This window comes from Drosophila nasuta, chromosome 3 (genome assembly GCF_023558535.2).
Source record: "Drosophila nasuta strain 15112-1781.00 chromosome 3, ASM2355853v1, whole genome shotgun sequence".
In the NCBI taxonomy this organism is placed as follows: Eukaryota; Metazoa; Arthropoda; class Insecta; order Diptera; family Drosophilidae; genus Drosophila; species Drosophila nasuta.
In genome coordinates, this window is record NC_083457.1 from 41,258,607 (window position 1) to 41,278,464 (window position 19,858).

At 40.5% G+C, this 19,858-nt stretch overlaps 4 protein-coding genes across 4 annotated transcripts; all 4 read right to left on the reverse strand.

The window, feature by feature from the left end:
• Positions 1 to 233: 233 nt before the first annotated feature.
• Positions 234 to 1,212, reverse strand: LOC132791302 (serine protease 1-like). The gene is made up of 2 exons (XM_060800174.1): positions 916 to 1,212; positions 234 to 855 (listed from the first exon to the last, which is right to left on the reverse strand). Exons 1-2 carry the CDS (start codon positions 1,173 to 1,175, stop codon positions 291 to 293), a joined length of 825 nt encoding a protein of 274 aa, XP_060656157.1. The 5' UTR covers positions 1,176 to 1,212; the 3' UTR covers positions 234 to 290.
• Positions 1,213 to 3,116: 1,904 nt separating this feature from the next.
• On the reverse strand, positions 3,117 to 4,105 carry LOC132791990 (serine protease 1-like). The gene is made up of 2 exons (XM_060801169.1): positions 3,812 to 4,105; positions 3,117 to 3,746 (listed from the first exon to the last, which is right to left on the reverse strand). Exons 1-2 carry the CDS (start codon positions 4,069 to 4,071, stop codon positions 3,182 to 3,184), a joined length of 825 nt encoding a protein of 274 aa, XP_060657152.1. The 5' UTR covers positions 4,072 to 4,105; the 3' UTR covers positions 3,117 to 3,181.
• A 9,811-nt stretch (positions 4,106 to 13,916) lies between these two features.
• LOC132790825 (serine protease 1-like) lies at positions 13,917 to 14,891 on the reverse strand. Its single transcript, XM_060799535.1, has 2 exons — positions 14,603 to 14,891; positions 13,917 to 14,531 (listed from the first exon to the last, which is right to left on the reverse strand). The coding sequence occupies exons 1-2, from the start codon at positions 14,857 to 14,859 to the stop codon at positions 13,967 to 13,969; spliced, it is 822 nt and encodes a 273-aa protein (XP_060655518.1). The 5' UTR covers positions 14,860 to 14,891; the 3' UTR covers positions 13,917 to 13,966.
• A 96-nt stretch (positions 14,892 to 14,987) lies between these two features.
• LOC132790823 (brachyurin) lies at positions 14,988 to 17,563 on the reverse strand. The gene has a single exon (XM_060799534.1). It carries the CDS (start codon positions 17,154 to 17,156, stop codon positions 16,149 to 16,151), a length of 1,008 nt encoding a protein of 335 aa, XP_060655517.1. The 5' UTR covers positions 17,157 to 17,563; the 3' UTR covers positions 14,988 to 16,148.
• Between the last annotated feature and the right edge of the window lie 2,295 nt (positions 17,564 to 19,858).

The following is a 19,858-nucleotide window of genomic DNA, read 5'->3' on the forward strand; positions in this document are numbered from 1 at the left end:
GACTTCGTTATCTAAACGAGTTGCTCAAAAAGCTTTACTATCTATAAAAGTTGAACTTCAAAAATTTAAAGATTATGAGGACTTATTGTTTGGTGAAGCATTTAATTTATGTCAAAGACGATAGCATTCATTTTCTTTTTGTTAAATGATCAATTAAATAATTAGTTTAAATTGAATTTAATTTAAATCACTTTAATATATTAAAAATCTAAAAACTTTACCATAAAATAAAAGAATATATATTTTTTAGAATGCAGTTTATTTAGAGTTACATTTTCGTGGAAAGTGCTTTAGTAGGAAATGCCGGAGTTGGTCTTGATCCAGTCCAAGTAGCTGGTCACACGGGTGAAGCCGGATGGCAGACCCGACTGGCAGCCAGAGCTGGACACGAAAGAGGTAACACCAATCAGCAGACCGTTGCTGGACAGAACCAATGGGCCGCCAGAGTCGCCAGAGCAGGTAGATTGCTTGTTGGGGGTGGCAATGCAGATAACCTTGCTGGAGGCAACAGTGCTGCCGTAGGTGGCTTGGCAGGTGGAAACGGAAATGACATCGAAGGTCTGGTACTGCAGAGTGCTGGTCACACCGGAAGCTGAGTCAGAGGTCTTGCCCCAACCGGAGGCGATGGCCTTCTGGCCGGCGTAGGTGGAGTAGCTGCTGGCAATAGAGGGCAATACAACCTTGTTGATGTAGGTGGTGAAGGAGACAGCGGATGTCTGGATCAGGGAAATATCGTTGGCCAAGGTGTTGGAGTTGTAGCTGGTGTGCTGCTTGAAGCTGCTGCTGCTGACAGTCAGGCTAAGCTTGGGGCTGGTGCGAACAGTAGATCCATAGGCAATGTTCACAGAGGAAGCACTGGAAACGAAAGAAGCCAGATTATTTGATGTGAGGCACAACAAGGCGAGGAAATCTTACCCAGAGGTACAGTGGGCAGCAGTCAGCACCCAGGAGTTGCCAATGATGGAACCACCGCAGAACCAGCTACCGCCTGAGCTGCTGAAGCTAAGAGCCACCTGGTAGGGGAACTGACCCTCGGAGGCAGTCAATCCGTTGGTGATGCGACCCTCAATCTGGGCGACAGCGGGCAAGTCACGAGGATGCACTGGGGCACCCTGTGGCATAACGCCAGCGGAGACGGAGGCAATAGCCAGAGCAAGAACTACGAGCACTTTCATGTTGATCGTTTGCCGTAAAACGAATGATACTACACTGTCCATTCTGGCCATTTATATAGTGTCCAAGGGGCGCGTTATCAGTTCTAAAATGCTAGAGATAAAAGTGTCATTCATTGTTACTCTTTGCTCCGCCTTTCCCTTTGTGCCATGTTACCAATTAAATAGTTAAACATTTAACTAAGCTGAACGCGTGCTGGGTGAAGTGAAAGAATGCTATTGCTCTGATTGTTGTGCTTAAGATCGTATTAGATTACACGTTAAGAGTCGCCATATATCAGCACTGGCCGATAACCAATAATTTTGTGAATGCGGGAAATTTTCTACATTAGGATCAGAAGAGTGATTTATTAAAGCATTGATTTGCTGATGTTTAAATTTTGTTAATTATGTGATTCGTAAATTTTTGTAATTCCACAAATTCGTAATCGTCTGTACGTTCGCTATCAGTTTATCAAATTAATCAATGAAATTTTGTTGTTATAGCTTTAAATAAGTTATCACAAGTCATGATATTTTTAAAATAATGCGTTAATATCAGTACTTGAAAGAAAAAATGACCACAAACTTGATAACAAGGCTCAAATCAAATATATAAACAAGCACATAATTTATATAATTGATAATGAGAATGGCGTCATGATAATTATTTTGTGTATCTCATATTATCGATTTGAGTTTGTTTTTAATTATATACTATTTATTGCTCCAGAAATAGCATTTTAAATAACAAATATTTTAATTTCTTAATTAAAAACATGGCATCGCAAATTTCATTTCACAGCAAGTTCATATGGCTCTCTTTTCCCACTTGAAAAGTTTTTGCACATTGCAGACATTCTCAATAAAAATAATAGCATACTTTTTGGCTTCGTATCAGGCAGTATTTCAATCGAATTGCTTTATGTGAAACATACTTTTATGAGTGTTATTTTCAATAGTCAATATTAGGACACAAGATTGATGAAAATGTGTTCGTCAATAAATACAGGAAAAAGTATACATTACGATTTTAAAGGTTTAATATTTACATAGCCTGTCGTTCTTTTTGCTTATTATATACAAACACTAAAAGTGTAGTAATAGATAGATGAAGATCGCCAAATCGTGTTCACGAATTTATCTTAGTCATGCGAGGAATTTAAAAACAAGTAAGAAAGCTACTCGAGTGTGCTCGAGTTTGAGATACATGCTACAAATTTCGAATAAAGCCAAAACAGTGTGGATTACTCTTAAAATATACCAAATTTTATAGGACAAAATACTAAAAATATACCGAATATATATTTGGTATATTGATATAGTACTACATTCAAAATACATCAAATAGTACAAAATATACCACATTGCCAGCCAAAGCTACTAAGACTTCTAGTAAGTATGCGTTTTTCCCTATACATCAGTATTTCTTGAATAACATCTATACTACATAATATAATAAATATGAATGCAGGCAAACAACAAATGCTGTCGCAAGTCTCTATCTCTGTTAGTCTGCGATATCTAGGTGTTCACACAGACGGACGGACAGACGGACATTACTATATCGCCTCGGCTGTTGATGCTAACCAAGAATATATATACTTTATGGCGATGTCTCCTTCTGCCTGTTACTCATTTGTATATGCTGTTATATATAATATATAATTATAATAAGGTTAGGACAAACAAGATGATTTCATTGTACAAATGATCAAGGGACCAGACGCATTTCCTAAATAAAATAATTATTAAATTTTAAAACTTAAAGCTTAGTTAAAAATACGAATCGAAGTATACAAAATAATATTTTTGGTCTTATAAATATTATCTTTAAACTTATTTTTCATTAAGGTTATCTTTTCGTATCGGTTCAATAAGCAAAAGGTTTTATGTTTTCACAATTCAATTTTTAGCATAATTGGGTTGTGTTTATTTATTGATAATAAAATCAAAGCAAACACATTTTATGTTTTCGAATAGTGCAATTTATTTGTGGAGTTTATTGAAGAATATCGTTGGAAGTGCATTTACTTGGAAACGCCAGAGTTTTCCAAGATCCAGTCCAAGTAGCTGGTCACACGGGTGAAACCAGCTGGGGCACCAGACTCGCAACCAGCGCTGGACACGAAGGAGGTGACACCGATGAGCACCTTGCTGGAAGCCAGAACCAATGGGCCACCAGAGTCACCGTTGCAGGTGGAGGTCTTGTTGGGGGTGGCAATGCAGATGACCTTGGAGGTGGCGATCAATGAGCCGTAGGTGCTCTGGCAGGTGGCGACGGAAACAACATCGAAGGTCTCGTACTGCAGAGTGTTGGCAACACTGGTGGCAGCGTCGGAGGTCTTGCCCCAGCCGGAGGCGATGGCCTTCTCACCGGCATAGGTGGAGTAGCTGCTGGCAATAGCGGGCAAAGCAACCTTGTTGATGTCCGAGGTGAAGGCAACGGATGGGGTCTTGATCAGGGAGATATCGTTTCTCAACACAACGGAGTTGTAGCTGGCGTGCTGAATGAAGTTGGAGCTGGCAACGGTCTGAGTGAGCTTGGCGCTAGTGCGGACGGTGGCACCGTAGTAGATGGTCACAGAGGAGGCACTGCACAAAATATTAAAGCGTTAAGAGGATGATGATTGCAAATTGAGTAATGTTTTTCTGCTTACCCGCTGGTGCAGTGAGCAGCAGTCAGAACCCAGGTGTTGTCAATGATGGAACCACCGCACCACCAGCTGCCGCTGGTGCTGCCGAAGCTAAGTCCGACCTGGTAGGGGAACTGACCGGCCGAGGCAGTCAATCCGTTGGTGATGCGACCCTGGATGGAGGGGACAGCGGGCAAGTCACGAGGATGCACGGGGGCACCCTGTGGCAAGACGCCAGCGGACACGGAGGCAATAGCCAGAGCAAGAACTACGAGCACTTTCATGTTGATCGTTTGCCGTATAACGAATAATTTTCCACTGACCATTCTGACAATTTATATACTTCGAAAATGGCCTTATCAGTAGTTAAAAGTTCGAGTTTATCAATGGAAGCTTTTGGTTTTCCAAGTACTAACGATCCCTTTTCGTCTATTCTCCTTCCGGCGCTTGAGTATCACAGTCTACGTAATGACCAGAATGAAATCCATATCAGGCACTGTTGGAAAGATAAGCCAGCAGCAATTAAGTGCTCTCAAGAACTGAGAGTGCCGCTGAACTCGGAACGTGGACACTTGAGTGATACGAACTGATTGCTATTTATGATCGCAATTGACTGCATAATGTTCGTTAGACGACTGATGACCAGTTTCATGGAAGTGGGTTTCCCACGAAATATTATGGTGAATTTACCCTCTCCAGAATTGGGTATTACCACTTTTGGCAGCTGGTAAAAGTTGCAACTCATCGATAAACTATCTTCATTTTGCACTGCGAAAGTTTCATATTATTTTCATCAAAGCTTTCGTTGCTCTAAGTTCAGCCAAACTTTGTCTTTTTAGGTTTAATATTGTTGAATATTATCAACAACTTCTTTTAATGTATGCGGACTTTGCACTAGTTTATGCGCATTTAAAATCGGTAACTAATATAATCTAGTTGTTTATCTATTACATTACTTAGCGCTTTAGGCAAATTCCTTGATATTATTGTCCATTTTAATTTTAGAAATTCGTGAAATTCTTATCGAAATTGATAAACGAATGAACATATTAGTATTAAATGCGAATGGATTTCGTTATCTCCATTGAACTTTAGCTATGGCGAGATTTGATATTTTTAGCTGAAATTGAACAATTCATTGGTGGATTGGGAAAAACATCTTAAGAAATCACATAAAACCTAAGAAAGGAGTCAATAAATTAAGAAGTACTACATAGATTGAATGAACTCATATTATTCGATTAGGTGAAATGCGCCGTAATGATAATTGATTGTGGTCTTTATTATCGCTGGAGTGCGTTGATGAAATTTATGTGTACTCGCCACGGAGTCAAGTGTTTGGACTTTCCCGTAGCGATTAGCCATATCATGCTCTTAAGAAATACTCGTACATTCTCGTATTCCTAGTATGCGGAGTATGTGTTGTCCCAAATGTTGCAAGGTCATTACATAAAACTAGACACTGGGGCGCTGGTCAGTTGAATCTGGAAAATTGAAATCAAATCACTTTACGTGCTGGGCATGCAAACATATCAAACGGGACGACACATCTCAAGGCCCGAAGCTGGAAGCTCGATGGCTGGCAGCATTAGCACATAAAAACAATTCATTGCCTGTGATGCTGACACATGTAAGTAAGTTGTAGAGCAGAATCCATTCTGGGTCATAAATGCTGGGCACATTGCGTTCGAGCAGGTTGTGTGCGTGAGCTGCCTAAATTCAAATCGTTGGCGACCAAAAGGACATTGTCTCACATTTGCTGATGATCATCTAGAGATTGGCTTTAAGACACTTGCAGCTTAGTTGGCTTGTTAAACCCATTTTGATGAAGACTATTTACGCATTTTGCGCGTATTTTATGGCTACGCCTTACAATTTCCTTTTGCCGTTTCCTCTGTCTGATTACAATGAATTACTGTACTTTTTGTTCTTCAACATTCTGCGACTTGCTTTTGACTCAAAAGAAACTAATTTTCTTGAATTATTTGCCTTCATTATTGCAGCTTTAAGTGATGTCAGTCCAGGACTTTAAATTGCCAGCCAGCATTTTCTATATTACGTATACGTAATGCGCTTACAGCTCATTCAGTCACACGCACATACACGCTTATTAGACGCATATCCTGCAGCAATGGAAGACCTAACAACAATGTCCAGTTCATGCTCAAGTATCCTTGCCTTCTGTGTCTGCCGCTCAAGTTGATATATAAGTGTGCGCTACAAGTATGTATTGTGTGTGTGTGCGTATGTGTGTGTATGTGTGTGGGGCATTCGAAGTGTCCCCCAGCAGCGAGCTCGAGCTCCTTTGACGACGACAAACAAGATTGCAGCAATAAAATTTCGACAAGTGAACAACAAATGATAAACGAAGCAGCACACGATAAAAAGAGCAGAGCAGCAAACAGAAAGCAAGACGAGCGAGAGAGAGGCAGAGAGAGGCAGAGAGAGGGAGAGAGCGGGCAGGAGAAAGTAAGGAAAAGCAAGGCAGTGGCGCACTCGAAATGCTGCTGTAAGGACCAAGGAGCAGCTCAGCTCAGCCTGCCACTCGAAAGGCAACCTAATGTGAGCCGCATCGATTACACTCGCTCTTTCTCTCTGGACACAACATTCCACTCATGCTGTGGATGTTTTTTGGCTGCTTTTTCATTACATTTATTTGCTGTCGTTGCCCATTGTTGTTGTCAAATAGAAAACTTTGCACAGTTGCGTTAAATTGTCATCGTGAAATGACCGTCGACTATCGTCCGTCGTCTATCGTCTGCTGTTTGTCGTTTGGCCTTCTTTCGTTGGCCTGTCTGTGGTCAGCGGGCAGTTTGAGCTGCTTTGAGCTTGTTGACCAAAATTAATGACAACTGTCTGGCACAGCTGACCTGGCCGAGCATTCCTTGATGACTTATCACATTGCCACTTGAATAGCTAGTTCCATTTCCGGCTATAATTCAAAATTGTTAGACGCCTTCTTGCTTGTCAACGCCAGTCGTCTCATTAATCATTACAACGGGTCGTATGAGTAATGCATTTATCAATGTTCCTTCCGCTGCTGCTGCCCGTGATGTTTGCTTGCGACAATGATGATGAGCACTCTCTCTCAGGTTGTGCCAGACCCAAACAAAAAAACATATTGCCGACGCCTTGCCTCAAGATGTTCACTGGCGTAAAATGCATTTTTAAAACTTTTTCAACAGCAATTTGTTGCCGCACATGATTTACGCACACACTTAACGACCCGCACACTGCAGTAACTACAGCTACTGTGCACTGCAGTGCACAGTGAACATAAGTGTGTGTGAGTTAAGCCTTGTGACATGCAGTTGCCTGCAACAACTGGTCAAAAACTTTGTGTCGCAATTTCCAACTCGGTTTTTAATGCATTCCGTATTGAAAAAGTTTTATTGGCACAGCTGCTTGTCGAACTTGCAGCGCCTACCTGAGCGCAATTTTCATTAGCTCCACTTGTCAATATAATCCACTAGCAGCTAACATATGTCCCATATATATAGTGAAAGTTCTAAAGGTCATAAGAAGTGCACAATAAAATCAAAACTTTTATGCAATATTATCAAGATTTAAAAAACGTGGCAAAACGTTTTATTAAAATCCTTTTAAAGTTGACGATGTAAATATTGCGCATATTAATTCGAATTTATGATTGACGATCTTTCAATTTTCACTTGCCAGCCTTAGTCAGCTTTTCTCTTTGAGGCACATTACATATACGCCCTGCTGTCAGCTGTTGGGTTCTTGGCAGCAAAGCGGCTCTGTATAACTGCCAATATATTTATATACATATGTATATATATTTTTTTTTTGACACAAATCCGAGTCACAGACGACAAACACAAGTGGCTGGCATTAAATTTTATGCGCCGGGATCAAACTATGTAATATTTCGCATAGATATCAATGCCTTGGCACTGCGACTGTCAGCCCAAATATTTGAGTTTCCCTTTTTGTTGAATTTCTTTTTTTGTGTTTGCTATCAATAAGCAAATAGCGCTGACTTTTTGCATATGAAAAGGTTTTTTTGAATATAAATAAAAATATATAAAATACCAAGCATACAAACAAATCCCTTTCAATAGGTTGACTGCCATTCGGCTGCCGATTTTTATTGTGCTCGAGGTTTTCTGTTTCTGGTTTCCTTTGCTTGTTTTGTATTCCATTTTTTTTTTTATTTTTTTGTCTAGTCGACAATTGGATTTTGGGAAGCGCCTTGGCATGTCTAGGCGAAATTGAGGGATTTACTCGCATCGATTGCCAGGAATAGCGAGACAAATACGTGTCCCAGTCTCAGCTTATTGGCGCATGCAAAATGATTGCCACTGGGCGCGTATCGATAGCTTGCTTACTTCCTTGTTTCTCGTTGAATGCAGAAGATGCTGAAAGAGCTACTGAAATTGCAGTCTGCTACTGTCTGGGTCTTTTGTGCAATGCAAATAGGTAATATTAAATATTATCAAAGAGCAGCTTAATGCACTTCTCGAGCATTTCATTATACGTCTCTGAAATGTAAAGCCTTTGTTACAACTTTATTAAAAACAACAGCAAAAACAGAATACGAGTATGAACAGCAGTGGCTCACTCGTAAAATGAAATATAACTACTCATCAAATTTTAGCATGCAAATATAGTATGTGAGCATTTTCTTCCTTTTTTCTGTTGTGTGTTGGTTGGTAGGAAAATGCTTTATGGCTTATGAACATTTTGTTTGCCAATATTTTGCTTGTTTTTTGCTGCTCTGCTTGTGTGATGCTTTTGTTGTAATTTCGGTTTATTGTTTTCTATATATTTTTCTGCTTGAACGCACTAAAAGCTACTCGAATGCCAGTCAGCCAAACAGTTGGGTATCCCACCTGCTGCTTACTCTCCGTTTGCCCCCTTGCCTTCGTCAACACTCTACACTCTTCTTCGCTTCTACTCTTGGCTCTACCCTATTCTATTTCTCTTCCTCGACGTGGCATTTGTTTGCTTTATGTCTTTATTTTGTGCTCTGCCAAGAGGAGGGAGAATTTGAGAGGCAACATGTATTATTTTTTCTCTTGAGCGATGGCTGCCATTCGACTGTGTAATGGTATTGCCTCCGAGTGTCTTTGCATATGTATTCGAGTGTGTGTGTGTGTGTGCTTTCTACTTGATACGCTCTCTTGTCAGTGGCAACTTTTTAATACTTATAACGAAAAGGTTTCAATTATTTTGTGCAACTTGTGCCAAGTTATCAATATAGCGAGTCGCACTCGTATGCCAAGCTAAAATATATGACTCTGCTTTATTATTATATAGTCCTGTGTCTGAGCACTTAAGCCATTAACTTTTGCTGTCAATCAATTGTCGCATGCCAGCAAAAACAAAGCAAAACAAAACAAAACAAAAACACGAAACACAGAAACAAAAGAATCAGAGAATGACAAGACTTTTTTGAGAAGAAAAAGAAAAATTAAACCAGAATCGTAAGGAAGAAAAAAATACTCAAAGCAACGGTATTAGTTGGCAATTTTAGTCTTTTATGACACTATTAAATTCGCTATTGTTAAGAATTATTTAGTTTTGAAAAGTTGACACATCTGCTAGGCAATTGTCATTAGTTTGTGTACTCAGAGTTTCAGCTTCGACGCCTTTTAATTTGAGCTGTTCGACCTTTAATTCTGGTGCCTGGCCTGGAATGAGCTTTAAGCCTCGAGCAATATGAGTATACCCCATCAAAGGCAAAAGGTATTGCCACTCAATCGGCAGCAAAGCAAAACAAAAAAATAGAAAGAAGAAAATACCGAAACCATCAACAAAAGTCTTTGTCTTTTGTGTGAACTGTTGGGGAAAAAGCGGCGAAGTTTGCCGTCAAGTCATTGTTGTAGAAGTTGAAGTGGGCATGGACATGGTCATGGATTCGGGTGAGTTCGGGTGCCAAGAGTCGAGAGTCGAGATGCCAGGATCTGTCTGGCTGCCTGCTTGTCTGTCTGTCAGCCAACCAGGCAGTTTCCATCGTCATCGTCGACATCGTCGCCGCAGACAAGTCAAGCCAAAGTGTTGTTTGGATTTCATTATACAATTATCTTGTTACCAGAAATAATGGTGTCGAGCCGGGCAACATGCCAAAAACATTCAATGAGCCTGAGTGTGTGTTGGTGTCAGTTAGTTTCCAACTCACTTACAAACACATGTGTATGTGTATGTGTGGTGCTGCCTTTGTGCGAGTGTTTCAGCCGGAAGCTGTGCGCGTTGGCAAAAGCAGGAAGTCATTAGCCCAAAAAAAAGAAGAAAGAGAAAAAAAAGTGCTGTGCAATGGGGTAAAGTCGGAATAATGCGATAAATAAATGAAAATGTTTGAGTTAAATGAATTAAGTGTACGATACTCTAAGCACATGTGTGTGACGCGGGTGTGCGTGTGTGTGTGTGTGTTTGTGTTTGTATGTTTCGCCAGGCTGAGGACTTTGCTAGAAACACTTTCTGTGTTGGCTGTCAGCGCAAGTGACAGCCCGTTAAATATACATAGAACTTGAGAGTAAGTGCTCTCTCTCTCTCTCCCTCTCTCTCTCTCTCTTTGCTGCTTATACTTAATTGTGTGGTAGCTAATTACACAGACATCACTCAAAGTGTCACAGGCAAAAAGTCATGGCAATGACTTTTGTAAGTTGACTAAAACTGCAAACTACAAACTTGATCAACTTACTGGCAATAGTTTTGCCTCGTCATAGTCGAACGTAATGCTTGATTTCTAAGAGTCGAGTTGCTTTATATATGTATATAGATAAGACAGACAAACAGTCTGCCTAAAGTTGCCACTCATGCCGCATCAATATCATTATCATAATCATTATTATTGGGTGATGTGTTAAAACACTCTGTGACTTAATGTCTGCGCAGTGGCATTGCGAAAAGGGGATGCAAACTTTTTGCATTTCCTTTGATACAAATAATCCCTTTGCCTGCCAGCCTTTGCAGCCAATTAGCCAATACCCACTTGTAACTTTTATGCGTAGTAGTGTGTGTGAGTGTGAGTGTGTATAATTTGCTGTCCTTGCAACTTTCATCTCACTCTTACTTGTGTAGCATGATAGCTGGGACTTTTTTTTTGTGTGTGTCTGTTTCAACTTAATTAATTATGTAGCCGACTAGTTGCCCATCCAAAAATCGTTAATTAACTTGATTGCTTTGAATCGACTGCGATTTGTTAGTCAGCATTGCATTGACTCTTCAGTCAGAAAGTTTTCGCCCACACACACGCAGTCAAACATGTGTGTATGTGTGTGTGTGGCAGAGACTGGTGCTCGTATAATTGATGAGCTGCCTCTTTGTTAATTGATTTTGCTGTGCGGCAACAACTTTATATACACCGAACGACAAGTACTACATATACATATCGAAACCAAATTGGTTTTATTAGCTGGCAAGCAATTGGCTAAATAATTGATTGGTTACAGCATTTCAAACAAATTTTTGGGTCAACTTTGCTGACCCCAATCCTTATGCCTTTCCCACAGGTGACGAGCTTAATGCAGGCATAAATATAAATGCAAAATTGTACAAACAATTGTGAATTTTGTTAGATACGATGTGAGACTTGCCAACTAACCCAATAGCCACAAAATGTCACCAGAAATGTCGAAATGGCACGTGTTCAATGAACCAAGTTTTGTGGGCCATGAAGAAACCGAAACGAAGCGAAGCGAAGACCAAAAGAAGCGCAAGCAATTCAATCAGAACTGCAAACAGGAAACTGTCAAAATTGCAATTGCAACTGAATTTGTGACTAGCCAAAGAGGAATTTAAATAAAAAACTTTTGCAATAAACGCTCCCAGCCCACGCGTCGTATGAGTAACCCATTTAGACAGTGAGACAACTAAGAAGAGAGATAGAGAAAAAGAGAGGCAGAGAGCGAGAGAGAAAGCGACATGCATGTCAAGTTGCCTGCTTTGACATTTTAACTAACTTTTCACACACACAAACAGAAACACACACACACAAAGAACTATGCTGTGCACACACAGTTGTATTGTAACTTCTTGGATATGTGCGATATTTTGTCATATCTAAGCCACAAAATACGAGTGCAACTTTTTGCTGCTGTCATAAATTTGCGCAATGCAAACATTTATCAGCTTGGCCGGTCCCGCACTCAGTTAGCAGCGCTCTGCATTTTGATATTTAAAGTTATTACACTTGAAGAAAAAGCGCAAGTAATTCGTCACAAAATCTTTTATTTGTTGTGGCCTATTTCATAAAAAATACTTTACCAATTGAAAACTTTGACTATGACTGATTGCTCATCGTTTGCTTTGATTAAAAGTTAATTATTTACTTTTGTGCTCTTAGATAAGTTTGTAGTGTTTTCTAAATTTGCTCAGCAATATTATTTTTAGCACGCGTTTTTCGATTAACTATTCTGATTGAGAATTTTGTTGACTTTCAGCTGGTGGCCTGTAAAATTATATTTTATCTTTTGTTTACACAATTCAAATTATTTCTATAATTAATAACTCATTATTCATATTTTTATAGTTGATTAGACTACTTATTGATTGATGGTTTACTTGTGAGTATGATTAATAGCTCGAACATTAGAAAATTGTAGTTCTCAATGGGTAACCAAACTGTCTTTACTTCTCATTTAAGTGTGACTGCCTGCTGGACTACCTAAATGATTCTTCAAAGTTGGCTTAAAAAATGGATATTTACTGTGTTTTTTTGTGAGTTTTTTCTGAGTGCACTTTCGCATCCACTTTCAAGCTCAGCTGCTGCTGCCTTTTGCCGCTTTTACTGACTGACTTTGCGAGTTTTTGTCTTTGGCCGTCGTTGAGTAAATGCTTTCTATTCAAACCGCAGCCAGAGCAGCAGCAACAGCAACAACAGCAGCGGCAGCATATGTGTGTGTCTGGAGTGCCTTCCATTTCATTCCATGCCATATAACGAGTAGCCAAACCAAATATGGTGAGTGTGCGGCCAAGCACTTCATTGTTGGACAACATTTTCTTTGCATATTCATGTGCGCGCCTTTTGTGCACTTGCATGAGATTGTAAAATTTGAATATTTATTTCGCTTTTATTCTTATGATTTTTATGAATTTTACACTGCTGCAAAGTCATCTTAAATTCGAGGGAAATTTCGGCTATGCAAAACTTTGCTGTAAATTAAAAAAAGCAAAAAAAATAAAAATAATATAAACTGAAAACACTCATAAAATTGAGGGGGAGAACAAAAAAACTTTTGCCATTATTTAAATGCGTTGTAATAATTTAAATGTTGACATATTGTCAGCCAACCACGCCCACTTTCACTTGCTAACAACTTTTTCTGTGTTCTGTGTTGATTTCTTTTCTTTTTTTTTTTTTTGTTGTTGATGTTTTCTTTTATTGCGTCGCCGCGTAAATTTAATGAATTTTAATGAAAACTTATGTGCGTTGCGCATGTGTTGCCGCTGCTTGAGACAGCTGCCGCCAATCTTTCCTTTTTCCTCTGTCCTCTCCCCATTCTACGCTTCCCTCATTTACATGCTAAAACACTTGCAATTGTCGAATAATGTCAATTTAAACTTTTGATGTGCGCGACGCCATTTTCTTGCCTATTGAAACACATTTGTTTGGCTTGGTGTGTAGGTACACTGAAAAGAATTCCAGCTTAACACAGCTTAAATATGATGTTATTAAAATAATGCTACTTTAAGACTCAATTGTCAAAACTAAGAACAGCAATCTAGAAAATTCGAAGCACTAAAAACAAAATCTAAAACACAAAATAAGCCAATATCCTTAAATCAATCGAACTTACTGTCAGTATTTTTGCTTACATTTGGTAGAACTGTCGTGAACTATTATTTTGCTTTATATTCAAACCCAGCTAGAGTTGGGGAAAGCTATTTCGTAAGTAGAGTGTTAAACTAATAAGTACTACTAAATAACTGAATGCTAATCAAATTATAATAGCAGTAGTATCTCACTATGCGCTGGAGTTTTCCTACTTGTTCAATCTTATGATAAGATTTGTGGTCTTGGCACTCATTAATAAGAACTTGGTATTTTATCAAATGTTCTACTAGTTTTCAGCTTTTTAGATTAATATGCTTTAGTACTAAGAACGAAATCTTGATTTTAGAATTCTTGAGATCAGTATTGAGAAAAGTAAAACACCAGATCGAATTTCGTTAGAAGCTTTTTTATTTTATATGTGCGTTAGAAGTTCCTGGTCTTTAGTAGGAGATGCCAGTGTTGGACTTGATCCAGTCCAAGTAGCTGGTAGTACGGGTGAAGGCAGCTGGGTAGCCCTTCTGGCAACCAGCAGCAGCACCGAAAGAGGTAAGACCAACCTGGACGTTGTTGCTCTTAAGGACCAATGGGCCACCGGAGTCACCGTTGCAGGTGGACTTACCGTTGGTGGTGGACACACAGATGTTGGAGGAGGTGACAATGGAGGTGCCGTAGGTGGCAGCGCAGACGGTGTTGGTGATGACGGTCAAGTCGACATACTGCAGGTTGGTGGCAACGCTGCTAGAAGAGTCGCTGGTGCGGCCCCAGCCGGAGGCGACGACAGTCTCACCGGCATAGGTGGAGTAGGAGGAGGCAACGGAGGGGAGGGTAACTGGCTGGATCTTGGTGGTGTAGGCAACGGCGGGGATCTTGATCAGGGAGATATCGTTCTTCAGGGTGCTGCTGTTCCAGCCAGAGTGGATGATGATTTGGCTAGAGGCAACGGTGGATGAAACCTCGGGGGAGGTACGAACGGTAGCGCCCAAGTAGACTGTCACAGACGAAATACTACAATTGGGGAAAGAAAGTAAGTACACAGAAACACTTTTGGGTTTAGATGTTTAGTTTTCGATGCTTACCCATCGGTACAGTGAGCAGCGGTCAACACCCACTGGGTGCCAATCAGAGAACCACCGCACCAGGCAGAGGAGAGAGCGCTCACACGCAGGGAAAGACCGACCTGGTAGGGGAACTGGCCGACGGAAGCGGTAGATCCACCGGTGATGCGACCCTCAATGCTGTCCTGGACAGGCATCACACGGTCGCGGTGCACCAGCTCAGACTCGGGGAAAGCCGAAGCGGCCACGGCCAGGGTAAGGATGATCAGGAACTTCATGTTGATTAGTTTAGTAGTCAACTGTGTGCTTTACCAACGGAACGCCGGCTCTTTTATACCAAAAACGGACTGCATTGCCGACGTAATACAGGTGTGATAAGATAGAGCTGTCGACTCTTGGCACACGTCACTAGCCTGGTCACGGCGTCCAAGACAATGTCAACGTTCCAGCCCACAGTCTTATCACATATCAATGAAACAGTTTTGAACACTTCTCGAAGGTGATATCAAACGAGATACGAGTAAGTTTGGCACGCAGCTGCGGCGACAATCTTATTGAAATCCATCAGCTTTCAAATTGATTTATTTCTTATGAGTTTCTAAATTTAACGAATTATGTTTTTGTTTACAAACACTTGTGCGTTTTTTTCTGCTTATGTTATTTACTTTCGTTAATCCGATAGGATATTTGGGGGCTTGCGAGTCTTTGCGAATTATTGAAAATAAAGTTGAGCATAGTTTGTTTTGCTCTCCATACGATACTTGAAAGTAAGTTGCATTAAATGGTCTTAGTTTTCATATTTCTTCTATCTGTGTATCTTATCATTGGAGACATTGAGCTGTCAGTTCCGTTTCGGTTCCCAAGATCAACTTACAATCGCAACCTAGATCTATGTGCTAAGTAAATGCATTATTGGCCTTCAACTGTCATTGTTTGCGGCGTCTCTTCCTTGGACAGATTTCGCAATCATGAGACTGATAATTATTTATAATAATATTTTCGATTGATATTGCTATTGGTATTTGTTGTTGCATTTGATTTATTATTAAACTCGCCGAGAACTCGAGAACCGGCAAAACTGACCGCAAAAAGTTGTTTGGTCATTTGGTATTTGTGTATTTATCAACACTCGCCGCGTGATTGCGACGATTGTCGATGTGGATTTTGCTGTGGGCACAACAAAAACTGGCCACAAAACTGCGGTTAATCGCCTATTCAAAATGCTCAATTAAAGCCGATTAGTCGATTGCCCAGCTCAAATTTCCCTTCTCCGACAAATTTAATTGACATTTTTTCTTTATTTTGTTTTTGGCATTTTTATAGTCTTTTCCCAAACATATCGATTACAATTTCGATTTCATTGTGTTTATTGTTATTTATTAGCTACAATTTCCATTTGGGGACCATAAAAAGGGCAACCCCGAAAAATACAAGAGAAAGCAAAAGTTGAGAGTTTCGCATTCGGTTTTATTGCGAGTGTCGTTTTAATTGGTTTTATTGTCGTTCGCAGGACGTGTTTCTGGCTCCTGGTCGTTGGCTATATTGTTAAGCAATTAATGGCCAACAATTAGGCGTTAATTGCATTTAGTTGACTGTCGACTGTTGACTGTTGACTGTCGACGATGCCCGCTTCATCCATAATCCACTCCAAATAGGCAGTTATCCTCGTGTACACGGTGGGCGCATCCACTTCGCACCCGTTGGCGCTGCCAAACGAGGTTATCCCTATCAAATAGCTGACATTGCCCCACCGATACACCAGCGGACCCCCTGAATCCCCTTGACAGGCGCCACGTCCGCCCTCGCCATCGGTGCAAATGTGTCGCCGAGCATTGACCAAACCGGGCAGGAAGAGGCAAATGCAACGCTGCTGCTCCAGCACTTTGACACTCGCATATTGCAGTCCATCGACTTGATCCGGTGTGCGTGCGGTGGCATTCAGCTCGTCGTCTGTCGTGGCGCCCCAGCCCGATGTGATGACTAATTGACCCTGCAACAGTGGCTGTTGCATGAACTGGCGAGCCAGCGCAATGGGTTGCACCCGCTCACTGGGCGTGACTTCATGTGGCAGACGTATCAAAGCCAGATCATGATAGCCCCCAAATCCCAGATAGCCTGGATACACATTAAAGTTACTGCGCGACACTTCGAATGTTGCCTCTGCTGCCGTGGCATTCGCATATGTTGTGGCACCCAAAAAGAGCTTGCCACCTGCCGCATTCGTCAGACAATGGCCTGCGGTCAGCACAAATTGCAGAGTTATAAGTGTGCCGCCACATTGTCGCAAGCTGCCGTTGTTTAGCTGGAGCAATAATGCAACTTGGTGGGGAAATTGTCCCGGCTCGGCGGCTTCTCCACGAGCGATGCGTGTGCTGATCCCAGCTGAACGCTCGTGAGTCACACATTGACGTTGCCACTGCTCATAACCCAGCTGCCAGCGCTGTGCATCGAGTTCCTCCTGCTGCTCTGACTCCTCTTCAACCGTCTCCTCTTGAGTGCTCCACGCGTGCGCCTGATGAATGCATGCAGCAACGGAAAGCAAAGCGAACGGAACTAGACACGTTAAGCTGGCCATCTCGTAGATCCAATCGACAGTGCTGAGTGGGCTCTTCACTTGAGTAGTTTGTTGTTTTTATAGCCCGGCACGTGTCTCTCGCTTCACTCCCCCCTTCCACGCTGTTAATTGAATTTCGCCAAGCAGCTGTGCTGTTTGGCATTCAATTTCCACAGTTTCATGTAATTGCCGCACGTTTTGGCGATTATGTTGCTTAGGCCTTCGTCTACCGAAGTTAGGGAGACTTCTCCCAACTCCCAGCTGTAATTTCTGTTTGAGCATCTTGTCTTGACTGCAGTTTCCTTAATTACAATACACAAACTGAAGTCGGTTCATTCAATTTCAAAGCCTTCTTATCAATGCTGTGTTTTCCACTCGTTTAATATTTGTTTTATTTCACTTACAGACTATGCTTTTAGCATTCTACTTAATTAATAGTTTTTGCGATTTGCGGTGTACTTATCAATGGATTTGAAGAGCTTTTACAATGCCTTCGTTCCTGGTATCATTGAGTAAATTGTGAGTAATTTGATAACGGCGCAAGTGATATCAGAAAACACTTGCAAAAACAATCAACAACATGTTTTATTTATTTTTTGTTTTTGCGCGCCAATCGTTAACGAGACAAATTGTCGGCGTACAGACATTTTTATGCGATTGAGGCGTGTACAGTCATGTCTGCCTAAAATAAAGCTGATTACAAAAAATAGTTGATGGAATTGTAAGTAGATAATAACTAAGACAGTCGATGGAATTTAGCTGCTCATAAAAAGGTAACTTTTATTGGCAAGTTAAATTATAGTTAAAGAACAAGTTAAACTTTTAACTATTAAATAATAATGATAATTCTAATTTATATATATTTTATAATTTTATAAACATTTTCTTAAATATTTTTTAATAAGAAAGACAATTGCATCTGATTTTGACAGATGACCCAAGCAATTTGAGTTTGTCAAGCTAAGAACTTAATGCAGAGTTTTCAATTTTCAAATTCTGATTAAGAATAATTAATCTTTAAATATAAATATAAATAATAATTATGTTTTATAAATTTACGATTTATATACATTCGTTAAAATATATATACAAGAAGACAAGTGTATGTCATTTTGTTGGATAAACTACAAAAATGTATGGACTATTAAAATTTAAGTATTTTCTTATGTCATAAATATTTTCCCAGATTTTAAACTTTTGATAGATGTGTTAAATAGATAGAAAATTTAGTATTATTACCAGTCAGTCAATCTTTTATATGTATATATTCACAAATTTAGGAAATATTTCTTGAAAAGCAATCTTGCATCGCTAGAAATTTCTCACATATTCCGCAACTTGTTTTCCTACTCTATTCTCGAGTCAACATTATTGGATTTCATCTGTTTGGCAGTAGCTCTCGATGCTGTTATTGCCTATGCTGTTGCTATTGCTGTTATTGTTGTTGTTGCTGCTGTTGTTGTAGCTACTATTGTAGTCAACATTGCGTTGCTACTTGAAGCTTAGCTTTATTTCGACCCCGCCTCTGTTTTTATGTTTATGCGGAAATCTGCAGAAATTGTGTCAATATCAATAAAATTAGATTAGTATCGACGGCAGTCCCCCAAACAAGCAAAGTGCGTCGCAGGCAGCAACATCCTCATTCCCATTTCCACACTCCCGAAGGCTGTGTGAATGTTCGAAGCACATCCACATCCGTTATATTGTGTGTGCGTGTGTGTGTGTGTGTGTGAAGCAGGGTTCGCACATCCGGTTTTTGGGCTGCCTACGATGGGAAATTGTCTGTGTGTGACAAATGCTTAAATGCCCTGAAATTGTTGCAACCCAAAAAATGTGTGAGCGAAGGCAAAGTTTCACTCAGTTAAAACATGCGCCACACTTAATCTCAGTTAATTTTCTTAATGGAAAAGTTTTCACGGATTTTCCTTCCATTCACATTTTTTTGCTTTTCTTCTTTGGTTTCTTTCTTTTCGCTTTTCTTTCGGTTGTTGTCGTGTTGCCACATCAATTTTTCGTCCATTCTGTTTTGTGGCATTTGTCGCCTGTGCCACATTTGTAGGCTCAAACCCAAAATGCCCCCTTTTGCCCCCTCTTCGCCTGGCTGCTGCAAACCCGCACGCAAATGGCCAGCCCTTGAAATTACTTTTTGGTCCTTTTTATTTTGCATTTGGCGGGAGGTTGTGGAATTTCAAGACCCTCTACAGATAATTTTCATAATGCGAAAATTAGAAAACTTTGGCACAAAAGTTTTTAGCTATTGGTTTTAAATTTTTATTGGCAAACGAAGAGGAGGGGTGCGGGAGGGGGAGTCGCTATTTCCCGCCAGCGATTTTCATTTTCTTTAAAGCTGTTTTCCTATTGATTTCCCATTCAACAACATTTACGTGCCATTATCGCATCGCTTACAAAAGCCGGAGCCGATACCCCAAAGCGACTCCATTTCCAAATGCTTCTCGAATGCCGCTTTGTTTTTCCGCTTTCCCACCCCCTGCCGCAATCAGTTTTTCCCCCCACACTCTGTCGTCCGACAGTGACGTAATCTTTTATATAAACAGAGCCGCGCTCCAACACTTTTCACACGGCTGTCCAAGCTGTAGCTGTAGCTGTAGAAGCACTGACAGAAATAGCACTCAATCCTCTGCCTCGTCGCTCTACTAGAAGCAAAACATTGTGCCATTTCCTCCGCTTCCTTCACTTCACTTCCTGCTCCGGCGATGTGAACT